Raw genomic sequence first — 21732 nt, 5'->3', positions numbered from 1 at the left:
TTTATATGCAGCCAATTTAAAAAATAATTGGCACAAAAGGAATTGGAAATATGGAGAGAACAGTAGTCACAGTAAACAAGCTAGGGATTATTCTGTGGTATTGAACTACTTAAGCTATTGGGGTTAAGAGCTGGCTTTTCATTCTGTCCCAAAGATCATCTAAGGTTTCACTAAAATAAATGACCCTGTGCAGACTGGATTTTGAATATTCAGGTTAAAATAACTGGGTTTATAATTTAAGTTGAAGAAGTTACTGTATTTGCTGCTTGCTGCACTAACTACTGTCAAAATTGAACATTTATTTATTTCACGTATATCATTACATGGGATGTACAATGAACATTTATTAGTTCCACATCTCATTAGGAGTGCACAGTGGCTCTTCAAAAAGGAAAGGTAGCAAGAATAGCAAGTTGAGTGATGAACCTCAAAGCTTTGGCTTAAAGTTTATCTTGCAGGGAAGGACCAGGGATATAGCTGATCTACTGAAATGTACTGATGGAAGAGACTTGTATTTGATTTGACATACTGGGCAAGAGCTTAAAACAGAGCCAAAGCATTCCCCCCTAGAAAACAAGTATGTAAAAAACCGTCTAATTTCTTTCGGTTCATAAAACCCCAAAACATTTCTCATTTATATCTCCCTGTTTTTAATGGAAAACAAAGATGTCTTTTAAGATGAAAATGTTCTGTATTCACATGCGATCCTTAAAAAACACATGCTATTTTGAGCAGTGAATTGCAAGCCGGCCAGTGAAAGAAGCAGCAATATGTTCCTAGGAAATTTTCATTCCTCCCTCTGTTCTGCAGGGGAATGAAACTTACATTAATTCTGAAAAACAAGCATGAGCAGAGAAATTTAAAATCAGCTATGAGCTTTCTCTGTTTCTAACTCCAAAAATGAACTGTATTGAGGACTGCAGCAATGTTTTCCTGTTTCAGTGCCGTGCTGCTGGGGGTCCAAGGCATTCATACAGGGTTTTGAAACCACTGCAAGAAGTCAAACTTCCAGGTATAACTCTTTTAGAGGGCCTGAAAAAACATCCATGCTGTGTCCCTTTCCTCACTGCAGGTGTATCAGTAACATATTGTGGATATCTGGAAATGTGTACCTGTGGTTGGATGTAAAACAGTGGATGTGGATGTGCAGAAATATTTCATTTTTTTTCAGAAATCCTGCCCCACTGAAGAAATGGGACCTTACCTAGGGAAAAGCACTGGGGCCAGAATTTCTCTAGCAGCATTAGCTGGAGTTGTTTTCTCTAGAGCACATAGAGAGTGTGCAAAGGGAAGAATGCATTTCAGCATAGAAATAAAATGTTGTTGTGTTTAGATTTGTTGGTTAATAATTCACAGTCTTTGTGGAGGATAAAAAATGAGCTCTAAAAGAAAGCACTGAACCTCTTCAAGGCTGCACATTGTATTCCAGGTATACCTTCACTGTCAACATCCTACCTGAATATTAGCCAATGATTAATATTCCCATTCAAATGGGGGTTTTGTCACTTTTAGAAAGGGTGGTAAATCAACATGTGCTCTGAATATGCAACTTTTCCTATAATTTTCAAGTGATTAATACAGACATTTGACCCGGAGAAGTTTCAAGCATCAAAGAGTTAAAACTACATTTCAGTAGAACTTCAGGGAACACCCTCATTGCTGCCTGGTTCCTTGCGGCTCATTCAGAAAAACTGATGTTACATTATACATTTGCAGTTTTAAGAGTCATCTACATGAAAAATTTTAGCAATTTCCATTTTTTGTAGTTAGTGAAACTTTTATGTATTCAGACAAAATAGGCACTCATAGGAAGATACTTAAAACTTGCTTGTTTTGGTAGACCATGGGACTTGTCGGCCACCGATATGTTTCCTGATTTAAAGAAACTGGCTGGGTGATTATGTAGTGTCACCAGCTAAATCCGGGAAGGCTCGAGGCTCACGGATTTCCCTTTAAAATGCAAAAGGATTCGGAAGCGCAGGGCCGCTCCTTGGTGCGGCTGGCAGAGGCAGCGGAGCCTGTTGGCTGGGGCGGCTCTGCCACCTGCAGCTCAGCGCCGGCAGCGCGTCCCGCCCTCCGCACCAGCCAAAACCCCGGGGCACGCCCGGCTTCCCGGGCGGGGAAATCTGACTCAGAAATAGAATCCATGAGCTCATGGCATGCAAAACGTAAAAGAGAGCTTTCACGTCGGTGTTTCTTGCTAATATTCACTGCTTCCAGAAAGGGCATCTGTTGTCGGAATGGAATAAAAACGCAGGATTAGAACAAAAATTATAAGGCTGAAACTATTCTTGGTGTGGCTGGACTGATCTCAGAGCTGAATAGCACCCCTTACTGATGAAGGACAGTTTGGGCTCTGCTGATCACTGAGGTATTACAGGAAATTACGTGTGGATCCATATTCTCACAACCCTTTAACTTCGGTCTACAGTGCCACCACTATCTCCTCATATAACTCTCTTCTTGAAAAACAACGGCTTTTGAAACCTATAAATACTAGTTTTCTCCTCAAAAAAAAATCATTTAAAAAAAATCAAATTCTTCTTGATGTGTTTTACTAACAACAACAAAAAAAAAAAAAAAAAAAAAAACCAATCTTCAAACGTTCCTTTTTATGTTCCAAATTTTCACTTCCCTGAGCCCCAAGGGTATAGCATTACCATTTCGTCAAGTTGGATCCAAGCCCTCTAATTGATGAATTGTCCATAGGATCCATGTGGAACTCCACGAAAACCACTACCAGTGTATTTAGCACTAAACCGTGTGCATGGGTCGCAGTGTGTACTGACCCCACAAATCCAGGCTGCTCATGCCAGTGATCTCTCAGTGTGAAGCACTGGGTTCACCCCTAGGGCTGTCTACACCTCACAGCTCTGACAGTGGAACAGCAATAGCTCTGAGTAATGGTTAGACATCATCACAACAAGCTCAGATAATACAGCTAGAAACTAATTCTAATAATATTGGGTTACTAAGCATAATGTGGAGTTATTTCAGTGGGTTTTAGTACTCGAAAGTACATAATCTATTATGATACATATTTTTCCAAATAAGTTTTAAAAGCTAGAACAAACAACATTTTTCTTTGAACTTTAGGCTTGGTTCAACTGCACACACAATTAAGACACATTCTATTGCCTGAAACATGCACAAGGAGCTTTGTATCCTTCTGGGACAGCAAGAGTGATCTGGTGGATCAGATCCAGCATCATCTAGGGCATTTCAACTGGCACTGGACACCTATGCACAGGCATATGGATCCCAACTCTAATGTTGCCTATGTGTGGAACTCAGAAATATCTCTCTTGTCAAGTATTGCCATTAAAGTTTCTGTAGTCCTAGGAATGTAGAAATTACTTCTGTAATCATACAACGTCACCACACTAAATTCTTGAAGTCTTTAGGCTATTTTCTTGGGTGACTGATTTCAAGCTGTGAAGAAACTCCTTGTAGAAGAGATTGGTTTTGTTGGTGTTCCAAATATTATTAATATAGTACTATAGTAAAAACTTGTACATTTTGGTATTATCCAGTGCTTGAAAAAAACATTAAAATTGATGTTTTGAAGAAATCTCACAGTGGGAGACTAGATGATCTGTGGGGAATAGACAGTTTAAGCCTCAGGCTTCTATACAGCAATGAATGTAGGAGTATAAAACATTTCATTAGGTTTGTTTTAAGAACTCACTCTGTCAACCCAGAGTGTCAGCCAGTTACCTGCCCACTGGTGGTTAAAGACAGCAGGTGGTTTTGGCCAATCAAGCTTTTAAATGCATCTTGTCCCCACATTTTTAATCTGTCTTTTTTGAAAAAAATCAAGGTTGTTGTCACTGGCAAGTTCTTTGGACTTAAGATAATTGGAGCACAATCATTTCCTCTTTCAAGGATTTGGGTTTGAGTCACTTTAGATTTCAAGTAGGTCTCAAAGGTCACCAAAAAAGACTGTGAGATTTGATATCAATAATTTTCAATCCCATTCATTTTACCCTTATGCCAAATTCACATGAGCTAGATACATTTAAAACTATAGAGTTCAATGCCCTGCTATTACTCAAGCATCCAAAGCTGACCTTACAATTTTCAGTCTTTAGAGGAAGAAAATGGTTATGAATTCCCCAAAAACCAGAAGAATTAATGTGAGTGGGTTCATCTCCCAGGTTTCCAGAACATGAGAGTTTTCCATGTCCCAGAGACTTTTCCATGCCCTCAGTGCCCATATTTTTTTCTCTATGCAAGTGAGATCAGTCAAGCATTTCTACATATTGGTTCTGTATTCCATTTTAATCTTGTGTGTGAAGGGAAAGAGATTATATACAAGATTAGCAGTCAAGATATCCACAGGCAGTGGGGACAGCTTAGTTCTCAGTGCACATTATGGTTAGAGCACAATAGCAAACATCTTTGCCAAGCTGATAAAGAATAAACATTCTCTTTGTTGCCAATAATAAATATCTAGGGAAGAGTAAGTATATCATGAATAAAGTGTCCTTAAGGAAATGTTGGAAGGACCGACATATACATTTATGTCTTTTTAGTCCCAGCAGCAGTAGAGCTGTGTGAGTCTAGTTCTTTGCCCAGGGTAACTAGTTTGTTCAGAATTATCACAAGTATCTTTTTCATGCTTGCTGCTGTCAGCTCATAATAAGAAAATTTAGCCAGCTATGCCAGAAACCCAGAATTTTGAGAGTCAAAACAATGATGTCCATTATGATCACAAATCTTTTTTCTCACTCACATACACACACACAAAAAAACCTGAGCAAGCACCTGCAGATTTCAGAATAAATTGAATATCAACTCAAAATACAACATCCTTTTCACAGCATAAACTGGATCCTGCATATATATGATCTTAATTTTTGCTGAATATTGAACTAGATTAAAATCCAAGCCCAGACTGCACTATGTGATAGTAGCTTTCTATCTATTAGATTATCTTGCAAAATTTTTTTTTACAAAAAATATGTAAAAACTAAGAAAAACACCAATGAGGCAACTGCAGATTCAATTTCTGCAGTTGGAAAAAAATAATTTCTCATACTCAAGCACTTCATTCTCCCTGCTGCTTTATGTTATCTCTGTTTTAACTGCTGTTAATGGAAGGCTCATCAAACAGCAGTGCCAATCCACAGTAATATTTAAATGCTGAATTAGTCTCAGTCCTCATGACAGGTCCCTTTCAACTATTTTCCCTGCATACTTTGCATCTCTGTTTATATGAATGAGAGACGGGTACACTTAGGGAGGATGGAGCAAGCATTGCTTAGCTCTGCAGCCCAGAGAGAAGAATTTGTCTCCTGTCTTATATGTTTGTAAAAGAACAAAGGGGAAACATCTCCTGCTAAAGCAAGTCCTGGACACTTCTTCAGCAAAACTTTGTTAAGTAAATAATTCAAACAAGATTTCACTTAAGTTATGCCTTTCTTCAGTTGCCATTCTAACTTCCAATCATTTGATCAACTTGTTGCCCTACTTCTGATAGCAAAAAAAGACAAACCTGCTTCTAAATGTAATTCTGCTTTGAAAACTGACTAAAAATGGCATGCAGGCTCCATGCTTATTCTGTGCCAGCTACTTCCTTATCATATGTTCTCAGTTTGCAAGGAAGGAACCATTTCCTCCTATGTGCCAGCCCTGCAAATTTCAGGTAACACCTGCAGGTCAACCTGGAGTTTCCCTCATCATTTAGGATGGCTGAAAACCAAGGCTCTGGCAAACAAGAGTAAGCCCTCGGTTACACGTGTGCAATTTTGTAGCTTTCTGTGCTTTGAGTGAGGTTTAAATGACTGGAAATGATTCCGTGGTTACAAACAGGAGAGAATAGAAAGCAGCATAGTGCTCATTCTGCTGGGTCTGCTGTGTTAACAGGAGTAGAAAGCAGTGAACAATATTAATTATTAATATTAATGAACAGGTAGAAAATATATAAGACTCTATTTAAAAAAGATGTTTGAAATTACATGTTTTCAGAAATTTCTATCCTATATATTCAGCATTCAAGAAGACAAGACAAATAAAATGCTTCTCTTATTTTTTCCCTTGTACGGTACATTCATATGATAGGAAGAGAGTGTATAGTCCTCATACAACAAAAAAAGCCCAAAATTACCTAGATTATTTTGCATGCAATATCAAAATACAAGATCATTTATAAGTTCTCATTGTGGTGTGCAGCAGGTCAGAAGAACACATTTTGCTGTGGGAATACTAATCCACTATGGGCATTTTATTATTTATAAATCTTTGCAGCTTTGGCAATGAAGCATGAACATTTTCTAGTCTTGTGAAATCTCTGTAGCCTGGAAGACTAGAGATGAAGTTTATCTGATATAATTACCTAGGATAACAAATAGCAAGAAAAAGTTTTCCCAATTCAGAGTTTTGATTTTGCAATCCAAGTGCAGATTAAACTGAACTGTATAAGGCATTGCTCCATTAGCAAGAGTAAAAAAAAAAAAAAATAATAATTTCCAACTATGTAAATACTGATCAATGGAGGCTTTGCTTGGATGAAACTGTTCTACTCTGGTTTTTTCTTCTAGTTGTGTGTTATACTGGAGCCAATGCAGGAACTGATGTCAAGACATAAAACTTACAATCTAAGTCCTCGAGACTGCTTGAAGACTTGCTTATTTCAAAAATGGCAGAGAATGGTGGCCCCACCAGGTATGTTTCACTTCCAAAATTCCACTTATTTTATAATAAAATTAATAGAGAAGCAATGAGAAATCTTACTTGTAAAGGAAAATAATAAAAGTTAACAATGCTCCCAAAGCAAGCCTGAAAATTATTCTGATATTTTATTATTTCAGTCTGACACAACTGATTTATAGATGTGCACACTGAGATGGCTTCACTATGACTAGGATATAATGTAGTACAAAAATATGTGTAGATTGAATGCAAAATGCCTACTGGGTCCATTAGAATTCATTGTGTAATCCTGCTTCCTGCTGTGACTCTGAAATTACAGCTACAATTCATAATTAATTGTCTTTGAGACTAATATTAAGTTATTTACAGGCCTGGACCTAATCTCGTTCCTGTTACACTTCAAAATAATAATTCTCTCTTTTTTCAGATTATAAAGATTTTTGTATCTTAGAGTGTTCACATGGGTGCCCAGGCCAAATTCTGAGAAGAACAATTACCCCTGTGTGTTTTGCCAGTTAGAGCAAAGCTGTGTCATTGTCCTGATTCAGTCTGAGTTTTTTAGGCTTGCAGGGCAATGGCATTTGGCACCCTTCATGGCTTCTCTTGGGAGCAGCAGTGTAAAGGTGAAGCCCACACAGGATGTAGGAGCTCAAAGGGTGGTTGCTTGTTGCTTGCTGCATCAATGGCAGCAGTAGGGCAGGAAGCTCCTTTAGCCTTTGTCCCTGGCTGGGTCACTGGAGGCTGTACCCTACATCACAGTAAAACCTGCATTTTTGTTCAGCACCTTTTCTTGCTGTGTGACTTTCAGAAAGTTCCACAGTCACTTTGACCATAATGATAATGATATTCCCATCAGAAAAATGCTTTTGAATACCTTTATAGACAATGCCAGGACAATAAGCTTTGTCAATCCATCAGAAAAATATTGAAAGCAGATACCATTAGTTTGGGTCCAAATATCATTCTACAGTTTGTATGTTAAATCTAACTACTATTAAACTCAGCAATTTAAAGCTAATTGAAAAAGTATTTCAGCTCTTCTTCTTACGGATCATTTTAGTTCTTGCTTCACAGTATCTGCCTTTTGCTTTCCTTCTTATCATTGTATTGCAGCAGAACCCACAAGACAACCAACAACCAAACGGAGAAAAAGGAAAAACTCTACCAGCAGCACTTCCAACAGTAGTGCTGGGAACAACGCAAACAGTACCAACAGCAAGAAAAAGTCAGCTGCTGCAAACCTGAGTCTATCAAGTCAGGTACCTGTAAGTCTCACTTTCCTTTTAGGCCTGAATCACTTATGGTCTTTAATTCTTCCCATACATTGTAAAGAAGGTGCATTCTTGAGCCAAAGCTATCACAAGCAAAAGGCAATCTTGCACAGTGTGCTGTGGAAGCTGGGGAATGAGTGGAGAGGTGTGAAGGAGCTGCTCTGCAGTGCAGCTTTAATGCAGGACCCTCAAATAGAAATGTCCTGACGATCAGATGTGATTTTTTAAAGGCCTGGGCCGGTTCCTCTTTTTGCCAGAGGGAGTCCCTTCACTAATGGTAGGACTCAATTAGGCCTTGTGTTTTTAGACACAGCATGAGCCTTGCAGACTTCATCTGCCAGGTGCCAAGCAAGGATGTGTCCCAGTGGTACAGGAGAGCTGTTCCTGAGGAAGCTGCTGGTCTCTCTGTGTTAGTGCCTTATCTCTAATTGGTGCCAGGTGCAGATGCTGAACAGGAACAGGTTATGATTTACCTGCAGAGCTTATTTCTTTGTCCAATCACTCCATGTGCAGAGGGTAGATCCCCTGGAATATGGTTCTCAGCTTATCCACCCTACTAGCTGTAATTCTTGACATCCTAACTGTACAGGGAGACACCAAGTCATTTCCAGAGAAACAACTGTATCAGCACTTCCATAATGTCACATTTACTGCCTTAGTCACAATATAGGGGTATTCAGACCCCGAATTGTGACAAAGTGTGCATTAGTCAATAAGGAGATAGCTTATGCATTTGAAAGCTTGGGAAATTAATTTGATATTAGAGGAACCATAAAGTCTTATCCTGGGAATAACATGCAGGTATTTTTATTTGATTTCTGATTGGCAAATAGGAAGGGGTAGGTCTCCTCTGAAACCTGACAAAGAATATAGGCGTTTTGCTAGTACAAAGCACACACTTACTAGGAAGTTTGAATATCCAGGTTTTAAAAAGAGAAGTAGACTAACAATGGTGAAATGAAATGAAGATTTTTGTTTAGCAACTGATTTAGCAATCCACTAGTTTACAGCTTTGGGCTTCAGTACATTAAACTCATATTTCCTTCTTGTCATATTAAAATTGGCTTGCATCCCCAGAGTCAGATTCTTTCCCTAATATAGGCATCTCTGTGTTTTTCTGGCAGCACAAAGCAGTCAGAAGGCTGACTACCTGATCTCCTGGTGGCAGGCACCACTCTGCCCCACTGATGGTATCTGCCAGAAAAACCTTTGGATCAATATTCAACCATATTTAAGAAAAAACTGCAATGAAGTGCAAAACCAAGCAACCAGCTAGTTCCCTGCTGTCTCCAGCTTTAAAAGACAGTAGACATTTTCCATCAGCTGCACCCTGCTCAGACTTCAGCAGGACCAGAATCTGAACCCCTGACTTTCTTCAGCCTGCTCCTCCCTGGAGAGAGAACTTTTGTTGCATTCAGTGGTAGCCATGAACATTTGAATGTTTGAATGTGACTGAGCCCTCTGATAGTTACCTGTCACTCCCACTGAGGTTGAAAGTGACTTCAGGTGCTGAAGGCTACTCGTGACAGATGAAGCAGTCAAGGCTGCTCTTCTGATGGAGATGATAGTTGAGCATCTGAGACATATTGGTGAAGTTTATTATGGTATGAGGGATGGATTTTTAGCCTTCATTTACTTTTAGGATGTTGCATACTCAATATTTTTCAATATTCTTTGCTTTCTGTACCAGAGTAGCAAAATGGTTCCAACCCTTCTGTATGGAGGATCAGGTTCCATTTTTAGGACACTTTTCCTTTCCATCTGCAAAGGGGAAAATGCATTGCTGTTCAGTTTGACATACTAACAGCTCTTCCCATCTTCCCCACAGCAAAGATAGCAAACCAGATGGAATTGATGGTTTGGCCACCCTGTAGAGTAGACAACTCAAAATAATTTTAGCAGGAGGATATTTCAGTGTAAAACTATTCCACGCTTTTCACTTTAATAAAGAGATGTTATCCCACGCCTCTTCAAAATTATGCATTCTTTGAAGTGGACCTTGTTGCCATTGCTTTCTGAAGATAGCTGCAGGTAGCAGTAACTTGCTTTCTGTTCCTTTCTCATATCTGTAACTTAAATGTATCCTTTAGTAGTTAATGTTTGGTTTCCTTTACATGCAATACAAGACAAGAGATCCTTGAACACAATTTGGCAGTTTTCAATTCACTAAAATATTCATTTGGCTGTGCAGCTTTCTGTGAATGGGATTTTCCTGCTCAGTAAAAAAAAACCCACCCTACTGAAATCATTTACTTTCAGTGTTAAAAGCATTTCACTTCTCTTTATTAGAGAAGAGGAATGAAATCACTGCATCTTCTATCCAGATGACTCAAATAGCCAGAGCTAGTTTCAGTTCCAATTTTCTCAATCTCCCCACTGGAGAACCCCACAATGAGCTCATATCTGTATCAACCCTGGATTAATATGAAGTCCTGTGTTCCAGCTTTCTTTTTCTCCAATGATTTCTTCCCTGCCAGCAAAGTCAGTTTCTCCATGATAATCACATCTAATTTCTTTTCTCTTTTATTCTTCTGTGTTGTTTTAACTTTGATATTAAATTAATCCTGATTAAACAGTGTTTTCTTAGCCTGTATTCTATGTGATGCTTCTTGGCATAGGACATTAGTAATTACTCCATTTTTCTCCTACATTAGTGCTGCATGCAGTCTGGCAAATATGTGAACTTACCATACACCTCATCCACACTTCTCCCTCACACCCATTAACTTCTGTTTCTTTAATGAGGTCTTTGTGCCTGGAGAGGAAATTGTCCCATATTCAGGACAGTCCAGATAATAGAAGCACTATCAGCTATGGCAAATCTTGAAGCTTCAGAGTTTTGTCATTTTCCCCACAGCCCCTTCCAGCTCTTCAGATAAATACATTGGGCAAACCTTGATTGATGAGGGAATGTTACTTGTCAGACAGACATTCTTCTACCAGTAGAAGGAGAAGGTTGTTCCATTTCCTCTACCTGTATTATTTTCTGATCAGTCGTCCAGGCAGGGACAGTGCAGAAAATACAGAGCCAAGCTCAGAAACCAAAATTATGTGATCATGTTTCCATGCATGGGTCAGATTGGCAATGCATCCTGAAGCTCAGTTGTTGAAGCCTAATCAATCAGTATAATTTGTGCTCCTTGTGTTGCCTTAATTTTAATAGCACTTCCACAGTGCTGGCACATTCTGATACATCTCTAATGACAATCCATAAAAGTATCTGAAGGGTCTCTGCTAGTGGGTGGTTATATTCCCTCTCATCAGGATTTTGAAAATGTTCAGTCTCAGTCTATGCTCTTAGCTCTAACTATTGCTTATACTTTCTCAACTGTGGTAAATAAAATACAAAGTTTTGTCCTTTTGACAGTCACTTGCACTCTATTGTACCCATTTTCTCTTATGATGGTGGGATGAGCAGTGGTTTCTCTGTTGATTCTCAGGCTACTGACTGCAGAACTTCAGGATCTCTTGTCAACATGACTCTTCTGGCCCAAGTCCTTTGTTTAATACCTTTTCTATGTACTACATATTTCCTACATATTTCCTACATCCTTAATACAAATGCAGTTAGCTAGCATGCCACATGATTACACTACACAACTCTTCTTAGGCTGGCCCATTGCTTGTCCAGTGATGCTTTTGACCCAAATCCTGTAGGTGCCAAGATAACACACTGTAGAGTGGTGTAAGTAGAGCTAAGTGATTCTAAAGTCAGCACAACTAGAAGTTTTTAGCACAAAAAGAAGTTTTCTTTTCTCAGGCCATCATGGGTGCAGGCTCAGTACTGCCAGTGCTCCCCATAGATGCATTGACTGGTTTTAGAGCATAAAGAAAACAGACAGGACAGGGACCCAGAAACTGTAGTCTGCTCAGCTGCCTTATTCTCAGCAGATTTCACTAATTTAAACTTGGATCTGTTCATATTTTCAATCACATCTGATCTTTGGAAGGCTCATTGGGCAGAAACTGGAGTTACCAATTTCCTCTAGACAAAGAGCAAAGATGGGCAAGAGTTCTTCTGCAAGGTTCATACAAAACCTGCCTTTCTCATGTTAGCCTTCCTATCATTTTAAAGAAATTAGTTACCTAATTTGGGTGTGTCATAGTCTTACTGCTCACACAGTACTAGTAATTTCCTCTAGTATTTGAAGCTAGCTGCAATATTTTCCCGTCTTTGCTCAGTTTTCAAGACTTCTTACTGACTAAAATCATATTCCTTAGCATTTTTCATATTCTTCTGTTTCAAATAAAAGTTTCCTGAAAGCCCAAACTCTTGTACTGTAGAGCAATGATTTGTATACTATGATCTGTGGATTACAGGAATAATCAAGGTTATCAGAAGGGGTCCATACAGCTATTTTCACTAAAATATGACCCTCTCTTAAGTTTAATTAAAACAGGGCACATTGATCCATTTTCATATATTTGAAACTTGATAGCCATCCACAACTCTCACAAACTCTAAGAACCATTGCTCTATGCTGCTCCCAGTCATCACCACAGAAATTAATAGGTGGATTTTGCTTTCATTTAATAATGAAGATCCCATAGAGTATAATGCTGTAACCATAAACCCAGTGAAATATCATGTGTTGGAAAGAATAAAGCATCACTACAGGCCACTGAGTAAATGGAACATTCTTTGGTATATCCAGAGTCTAAAGTAGAACCTCCTTGTACTCTTTAAGCAAGTTACATTCCACAATAATCTCTCTTTCTCTTTGTAGCTCTCTGTAAACTCAGAAACCAAATCCATAAATAAACCTGCTATTGTGGAAGGAAGCAATACAGTCTCATATGTGTTTCAGAAACAGGGTAGGTTTAGGTGTTTTGTAGTGGATGTTGTAGAACCAGAGCTACAGTTCCAGGGCCAGAGACTAGTGTCAAAAATTATCCCATGTCTCAAAACCATGCAAATCAGAGTCTAAGATTTAGTAGTAAAGAGATGAGAGAGAATAACTTTGTTTTCAGTTTTTGTGCTTTAGGAAAAACATTCCAAACAAGAACAGAATGTCAAGTTAACAGTGAGAATTATGATGAGATGTGAAAGCTTTTTCTCTAGAAAGTGTTTATTCTGAAACCTAATTAAAAAGTCAGTTCTGTTTCTAAAGATCATTTCAATACCAATGTCAGTCTGATGTTTTTCGCATGGAAGCAGTGACCATTATGGGTGTGGACAGCAGTGGGGCTCTCAGTCATTAATAATTTTTGTGCCAAGGAGCTAATAAGTCAATTATTAAAATAATTACCACTAACACAAAGCAGGAGGAGGAGCCCTTCTTCTTTCAACTTAGCACTTAGAGGTATGCTAGCTGCTGAAATTAGTGCAACTTTCGGTCCTTGGAGGATGAGATGTGCTTGAATGATATACTTGAGAGTGCCAGGCATTTTTAATTACCTTAGGCTTGTGAAGCACTGTTTGTCTACTTCTTGGGGCTGTGACAACAGAGCTACAAACTGATCACTGTAACACACTGAGCAAGGCTACGAATTAACAGCAGCAAAGATGGCAGGCTCAGGGATGGGGAATTTTGCATGGCCCAACAGATATCTTTGCATCCAAACTTCACTAAGACATTGTTTAGACTTAGGATGCCATCCCAAGTTAAAAAACTTAGTTGCTTAGGCGGGGCAGAGCTAAATTTTGAGGCTTGGTATTAAAAAAAAAAAAAAAAAAAAAGAAACCTAGAAATGACCAGTCTGTTAAATAGAAGTGCTTGCATTTGAGTGTTGTGTGAAGTGATCTATGTTTATATAGTTTATATGCATCAATTTAAGTTTGGCAACTAGGGTTATTACAGGATGAAAGGTATGATATACATGAAAGCTGCTTTTGTGGTTATATTATAAAATACTACATTTCTATCACATAATGTAAAACAACCACTGCTTTATTTACAGTGCTTCACTACAGCCATATTTTACTATCCTGAGACATTCCTTGACCAAAAATGTTGTTTCTAATCACAGAGTAAATTAATAAGATTGAGTGACTACAGTCTAAATCTTTTTTAAACTAATTTAGTCAAATATGTGCTACCATAACTAGGCCATAGCAGTGTGTGCTGCCATGCAAGAGACTAGGGTTTAATTCTTGGATTCTGCTTCTCACTCCATGAGCAGGAGCTAGGAGCACTCCAGAGCTGCAGCCTCAACCCTGGGAGGGATGGAGCCTTGTGTCATTCAACAGCAGTGACCCCCACTGGCCAATTTAAGGAGAAGCATTGAGGGGCTCTAAAAGGAGTCACTTCCAGTCCTCCTCAGAGGTTGGTGGTCATTGCACGGGATCTAGTGAGTGGAGGTTCAATGGGGTGCACTTGGTGGGGTCTTCAGCTTTCAGTCTGAGGAGCAGAATCCTCTGGGGAGGAAAGAGCATGTGCGCTTCCTGAGACACTATTTTTGCCTGATATAACTGTAAATGGCAAGATTGTCAAGAATTATTTTTCAGATGTCCTGTAACGATTGCTTTGATATCTATCTTTTAAATAGAGTAAGGGAAAACTCCACTAACCTCAATATAATTGTAGTTCATTTCCCAGAGAGAGAGAGAGATAGACTGAATAGCATAGAGGGAAATACAAGTGCAAACTCTTCTCTCAGTGGGAGTCATTATATGAAAGGAATAATATTTGAAATGAACCTGAGAAATCAGAGGTGGAAATACTTACAAGGTCATTGAACATCTCCCCACGAATGTTTCCTACCACAGATTGAGATTTTTTCCCAGCCTAGTGTTAGGTGACCTGAGCAGTAAAATTAGCACTGTTCCCATGGGATCATTAATCCTCAGCCTGCCATTATCAGGAACAGGAATATTGTCTTAGGAGTGGGGATTACATTTTTGTTTACTTAATGCCATCTTAGTACCCTAGTCTACATCTCCTCAGATTGGCCTAAAGTGATTGTCTTCCTTTCAGCACTCGCAGCTGTTAAGCACATTTCCCCTCCCAATCATTTGATAGATGTAATACATATTTAATTCTTTCACGTGGCCCCCCCAGGCAGCTGCTGCAGCCCCACAGTGATTTTTGACATGCTTGTCTAAGTCTCATCCGAGTCTTGACCTCTTGCTGTATGGCAACAGAGAGAGCTTGAGGTCTGTCCTTGAGAATGTCTAAGTAAAAGCAGCTGTTGCCACCTCAGTCTGTGATTCTGTGTTTCAGCCACCACGGTCCTTTTTGCCTGCCATGTAACTCAGCACACTCACACCCAACTCGCTGTCCTCTGCCAGGTCTCTTGGGTCATTCATGCTCTCCCAATACAATGGGATAAGGTCTGGTCCAGCAGTGCACACTACACATTGCCTGTTGTTTAGAGGGGTGGGATAAATTAGAATAAACTTTTGCTTATGAACACCTTTGTCTTTTAAACATCTATGTCACAAAGCTGTGTGTGAGTTTTTTTAACTAATATTTTATGGATATATGGAGTAGCAAAACAGACAAAGTGAAGAATAAAGAATATAACAATTTCATATACTCTCAAATTTTTTACATAGAACAGGCTGAAAATGTGAGACAAACATTCTTTTGTAACATGCCAGCCTTTGCTGAGGGATATCAACAAATAGTGTAAACACTTGCAGGCAATAATTTGTATTGTTTTGTCATGAAGGAAGTAGATATCTGATTAAAAAGAAACCTTATTAAATGCAAACATTTGTCTTCTGTTTGCTATTAACATTCATAAGGAGGAACAGAGCCTTTAAAAAAATGAATCCATTGTTCACCAGGATTCTTGGAAGGGCTTGTTAGATCAGCAGGAACAAAGCTACACATCTGGAATCACTGCACTTCTAGCAAGCACTACCTGATGCCCTGACACCTGAGCTGCATGAAAAGATGCATCCCACATATTTCTTTAGCTGTTAGCACAGCAGCCTGATCCTCCCTTGAACAGAGAGAACAAGAGAGCTCTCTGGCTTTGCACCTTTGCTTTCCAGTCTCAAGTTTGCACCTTTCTATCCCATGCTGCTTAGGTTTTTTTGCAGCAAATCTGTGATGCACTGGAGTACAGTAGGCGGTTTACTTGTTTTCATGGAAGGACAATTTGTACTTAAAGCAGTGATTAGATGAATTCTTTCTTTCTTGCATGCTTTAGTTTCTGATGAGTACTAGCTTCATCAGTGTAATTATAATTAGCACTCTTCATCTTGCTTTTACGGTACCAGCTGGACAGATTGGTCCTCTTACTGCACAGATTGGCGGCAGGGTTGCCTACATGGAGTTAGGTGACAGGCACCATGAAATAACAGATGGTAAATTCAGGGCTTGTTGGCAATCAGCAGGTTTTTGCTAATGACTTAATTAGCTATGCAAATTGTCAAATCAGTGTGAACATTGTTTTTATCGAAAACTTTACCTAAATTAATTACCATAATTAAGTAGCAGAATGTCAAGTATATTGGATGCGTAAAAGGGCTTGGCTGGCTATGGATAAGAGAGTTACCATCTTTATTAGAGTGCTGTGCTCCACGTTTGAGAAGTCTGAGGATAAGAAATGTGGTTTCTTTTAAACTACTTTTAAAATACGCATATCACCAAGTTCCAACTGAGATACACCCTGGTGCCTCTCCAAAGAAAATGGCTCAGGAAAGATTTACTGGATAAAGGCTAAATATTTTAAGGAGAAGTTTAAAGGAAGTTTCATAGCCTGTTTATTTGCTTAAAATCAGGCATATTGTTCAGCCTATCTGCTTTTCAGTTTTGGGGTTTCTGAGATCCAGAGCCATGAGCATGCGACTATAGAGATGTGTTACAGTTTTTAATTAAATTATAAATAAAATGTAAGCCTCTCTCCTTGTTCCTACTATATGGGAACTTCTAACTCTGTTGTTCAAATGTCACAAAATAAAAGAGATGTGAATTCTCTAACATAATTTTTTTAAGTTGATTTTTTCTCTCTCAAGGTTTCCATATAACAAATATTGGGTGCTGTTCACAGGATGTGATGGTGGTAGGAGAACCAACTCTGATGGGAGGCGAGTTTGGGGATGAAGACGAAAGGCTTATCACTAGATTAGAGAATACACAGTATGATGCAGCAAATGGCATGGATGATGAAGAAGATTTCAACAATTCACCTGCACTGGGAAATAACAGCCCATGGAACAGCAAACCTGCTGCTAACCAGGAGACTAAATCTGAAAACCCCACACCACAAGCTTCCCAATAGGTTATTCTGCAGCAGTTCCCACTGCAATGTACCTCAGTGGGTCATTAATTACCGTTTCACAGCATTCTTCAAAATAAAATTTAAAGAAACACCTTTCAAATGATACAGTATCTATTTCTAAACTAAAGTTATCCAACTTTTTTCATTAGGGAAAACTCTTGTATAAGCTTCCATATACATTCCTTGGAAGTATTGTCATTCAACTAGATACTGGCACTGACCTCAATTAAAATAACTGAAAATTAAACAGCATCTCATGGCAAATTTCTGACAGTGCATTTTATTGGAAGGGGTTGTTTTTTTCCTCATCAAACAATGGCCATATTTTAACAAGTCATCAGTGCTCAGGATCTCATTAACATAACTATGTAAAACTTTTTACAATTGTAATATATTTTCTGCTTTTCAACTTGCACCTGAAATTTCTTGTTTCAGAAAAAGATCAGCTTTTAAGCAAAAGTAAATGAAAGTAACTTTTATTCATTCTTTAACTTTTCTTTCAACAGTTAATCATTTAAAGGATCCAGCATTTTTAATTTACACTTAGCTGATGCCAGTAGATACTCTACCCATCATTTAATAAAAAATACTGAAACAAGAAATGTCTTTTTTTCATCAAAGACATGAGAAATATTTTTATGTGGAAAAAGACACCCAGTCCTATGAGAGTTTATGCTTTGTAAAATTGCTGTCGATCCAGATATTTTAAAGCCATGTAATCCATTAACTTTGTGGGCAGCTTAATAAATCTAAAACTTTTGTGTTTTTATTATTGTATCTGAGTTGGCTTTGTTGTTATTTCTTTTCATAGTATATTTCTTGTATAATATTTTTGTAAAGCCCTCATTTTTGTTTTACTTTTTTGTTTTGGTTTGTTTTTTTATTCCGGTGTATTTATGTGAAACTTTATAAAATAAACTAATTTTTTTTCATTTACATATTAATATGTTCAACTCATCATGTAAAGACACAGTGAGTCAGTGTGTTATATAATACAATTGTATTTTATGTATGCTTTGCCAATAAGTGTGCCAATAAACTGTGTTAACAAATGTGCTCTTATACAGCATTTGCAGTTTCTTGTATGCACAACAGCACACCCATGTTCAGGATCATGCACCAGGGATTTCTGGAATTAGTGTTTCACTGAATTGCAGTCTTTTTCCAGCTAAAGGGAAAGCCTATGGGAGGTGTGAATTGCTTGCAGCTCAATTTGGTTTGATGCTTTTTACTAGCAAGGATGTGCAGCACCTGTAACAGGTGAGTTACAGCAGTGAGAGCCAAGTGTTCAGGGCATCCAGCCAGAGAAGCTCCATCCTCAACTTTGCATCCTTGCCTTCCAGAGCCAGGGCTTATTGGAGCAGGGATTTCCACTCTGCTGAATGCTGTCTGATAGTTTGATGATGAGTCTCTCAACTGTGATGAGAGGATTTTAAAAATCCTCCTTTCTTTGCTTTGCTATTGTATCAATTGTTCAGGGGAAACCCCTGGAGTTGTGCAGGTGCCCTGAGCACAGCCCAGCCCGCAAAGCCCCGGGCTGAGCTGGAGGACTGAGGCACACACCCACATAGCCAGGCACCTGGGCAGCCCTGCAAGTGGGAAGCACAGGAAGAACTGTCAGCAGAGAGATGCTGAATCTACACAATCCTGCCTTTTGTGCAGGGGAGAGGTATTTTGTTCTTCCCTGAAACTCCACTTTCAATATTGCTGACATTGTAAGAGCAGCTGAAGAGCTCCTAGGTTTTTTCTTAGTGGTTGTAGATATACCCAGAAGCCAGCCTAGGGAAATGTGTCTCCTTAGCATATGTACATATTTTTTTAATCATTCTTTTTCTGGATGTGATTCTACCAAACAGGCTTAAAACCACCACTGCAGAAGGAATACAAGGCAAAGTACCATGTGTGGCCTCTTGGTTCCTGGTGAGAGACAGCTCCCTCCCTCCCCAGGAACCAGCCTTGGCCCCTGATGTGGGCTCATGCTCCTGCAAGCAAAATCCTTGTTCAATGAATTTTGGTACTTCTTGCAGGAAGACACTTCAAGCTCTAGAGCACAAAGGATATCAACTATAAAATTTAAAACTAGCTAAATAACAAACACAGATAGCCATGCTGCTCCTTTTTTAGCACTTCCAGATTATAGGAAACTGTGGTTTTATCATTCAGTGACTATATCAGACCTGATTTTTCTGTGTAAATAATTAAATTCACAATGTATTCTGTTAAAGGATCTCTGGCTTCTATATAACCACTCTAACATTACAATTATACACTGTAATTCTAATGTTCAAGAACACTAATCATTCATATTACATCTCCATGAGCACACTCTAAAAGGTGCTCCTTATTATTAATCTTTCAAGACTGGCACTACTATTTCAATTTTTAAAAGATTTATGATGTCATATTACTCCTGTTGTTTCAGTAAATAAACACAGGGACACTTGAAAAATGGGTAACAGACTCCTTAGAGTGCTGTCCTTGAATTAATCTCCAAGGGCACTTTCTCCATATCTCCAGAAAACCCTCATCTACAAGCTATCAATCCACCCTATTGTGGTTAGGGTGAACAACAGATACAGCTAGCTGATTTAATTTATTCACTTATTTATTCATAAAAGAAATGTTCAAAATGGGCCAGCTTTGGAAAAAGTGGTTGAGATGGACAGCAGCTGGACATGCAGGCTCCCACTGCTACGTCCTTCACCCCTGTGCTGCTGCTTGGGATTTCCATTTTGTGGTTGAAATGACATGGTAGACTCAAGACAGAGCCTGTGATCCCATTTCTGATCCTAAGAGCTTATGCCCTGTCCACAGGATTGCTCCCCACAGGTTGAGGATTAAAGAACAGTGATCACATGAACTAATGGATTCTTTGGCTTCTTGGGTTGGCTAATGGATTCTTTGCTGGTTGCCACTGAAGGACACTGGGGCTTCCTGTGCCCCACGAGTGCCTGGCACAGAGCAGTGGGAAAGGTGAATAAACACCTCAGGTGAGTTGAAGCAACAGGTTTGTAAGAGCTGAGGTTGCAGCCTGAAGAATGAAAACTGGAAACCAATAGTTAATTTTACTGTAATCTAATCTCACCACCTAGCAGAACATTGTAGCTCTCTTAGAATTTGGAAGGAAACAATGTTTTTGGCACTTCCCCCTGGGGAGCCCTGAAGCTATTAAAAGGAGGAAGGAAACTTATCTCATGATGTTGAAATACTTTCAAAAAGAAAGCTCTTGTTTGTTTTAGCTAAATGGAGGGAAATACTGGCCCTGAGAAGTGCCTGCACAAATCAGAGGGAGGAAATTCCAGTTTACTTGGAAAAGCTGAATCACATAATTAGTAAAGTGACCATATACAAACACTAATAACCAGCTAATAATTTCTACTTCTCATTGCTGTTACAAAGAACCTAAATCATGGGAGAGTCATAAACACTGGTGTGTTTAGATTGTACTTTAAATTGGTTTATTTGGGGATTATTTTTTGGGGAGGGATCTTTGTTCAGCAAAGTCCATTTTTTAGAGAACTTTCAAGTTACTTGAATCCAGCTGCCCCTTGTGAGAATCTTTCAGTTCCTAAAGCTCCTTCTTTCTCTCTTTCCCCAACAAGCAAAAGTAAGCAGTATTTACAAATTTGTAATCTCTTCAGAAAGCAGGTTTTCTCAGGTTTCATCATCTTTGCATTGATATGTATGGGTCTAATAATATGGTAGGATAATTAAGTTTGGAAGGGACCTTGGGAGGTATAAATAACATTTGCATTCTTTCATCATCACAGGCCTCTGTGAAAATCATGACTAATGTTTAGCCTTGGTCCTGGAGAAGTTACTGCTCTCAAATATTTGGGAAGTAACCAGCTTGTGTCCTTGGGGAACAGAGCAATAGCACCCCATGCCAAGGATGGTCAGTCTGGTGTGCAGGAACACACAGGGGTTAGAGGGGGAGGAAACTCCAAAGGGAAAGGCAAAATACTGAAACCACTGGGTGTTCTCCAACACCAGGGTGGAGAGAGGCTCTCTACCCAGCCATGGCCGCAAAGCACTATTAAAGGAGTCTAAATGATAGAACAGACTAAATTTTGCAATTTCACAGCCTCCATGAAAATCCCATTTTAGCAAAGACAGGATGAAAGAGAAAACATGAATGATTGATATTGAAGGAAACCCAGTTTGTGTCTAATATATCCTGGAGAAACTGCTAATGGAAATTGAATGGTCCTGAAAATATTTCCTGAGACTGCAACTCTGATCAAGTAGCCCTATGGTGATATATTGCGTGTCCAAATTAAAGCTGCCCTGGGGCACACGTAACCCCAGCAGCTGCTTTTACTGTGCAGGACTGGATGATTTGTATGTTTTTTCTAGCTTTTTGACAGCATATTTTTATACAAGACTAAGGCCTGAATCTTCTACTATGTAAGAGGAGCTACTGAATATTTAACATCCCATAGACCTGATGTTACTCCAGCATGTCATTATGCTCTATTAGGAAGCCTGGTGGTACCCCAGCACTGCAGAATGGCAGATGGTACCTTTAGAAAGACAGTCACTTATGCAAGTCTCCAAATTTATGGACCATACTCATACATTTCTTGAGAAAATATGAATTTCCACTGAATGATCACTGTATTAAGATCTGTTC

At 39.0% G+C, this 21732-nt stretch overlaps 1 protein-coding gene across 14 annotated transcripts in view; it reads left to right on the top strand.

Moving 5' to 3' along the window:
• The window catches only part of LDB2 (LIM domain binding 2), a 363936-nt gene extending 345775 nt beyond the window's left edge, over positions 1–18161 (top strand). For 3 of the 14 annotated variants that reach the window (XM_077782782.1, XM_077782779.1, XM_021554346.3), the window contains 3 exons: positions 6543–6666; positions 7768–7919; positions 16869–18161. In XM_077782782.1, coding sequence (XP_077638908.1) covers positions 6543–6666; positions 7768–7919; positions 16869–17099 — 507 coding nt within the window. In that variant the 3' untranslated portion in view covers positions 17100–18161. Of the gene's footprint in view, positions 1–6542; positions 6667–7767; positions 7920–9049; positions 13585–14045; positions 14192–16868 lie in introns of those variants that run through there. The other 11 variants (XM_077782785.1, XM_021554357.3, XM_077782784.1 and 8 more) reach the window with 8 other exon arrangements.
• Positions 18162–21732: the final 3571 nt, after the last annotated feature.

The sequence above is a fragment of the Lonchura striata genome, chromosome 4 (assembly GCF_046129695.1).
Source record: "Lonchura striata isolate bLonStr1 chromosome 4, bLonStr1.mat, whole genome shotgun sequence".
Lineage (NCBI taxonomy): Eukaryota > Metazoa > Chordata > Aves > Passeriformes > Estrildidae > Lonchura > Lonchura striata.
This window is presented reverse-complemented; position numbering and strand designations above follow the sequence as displayed.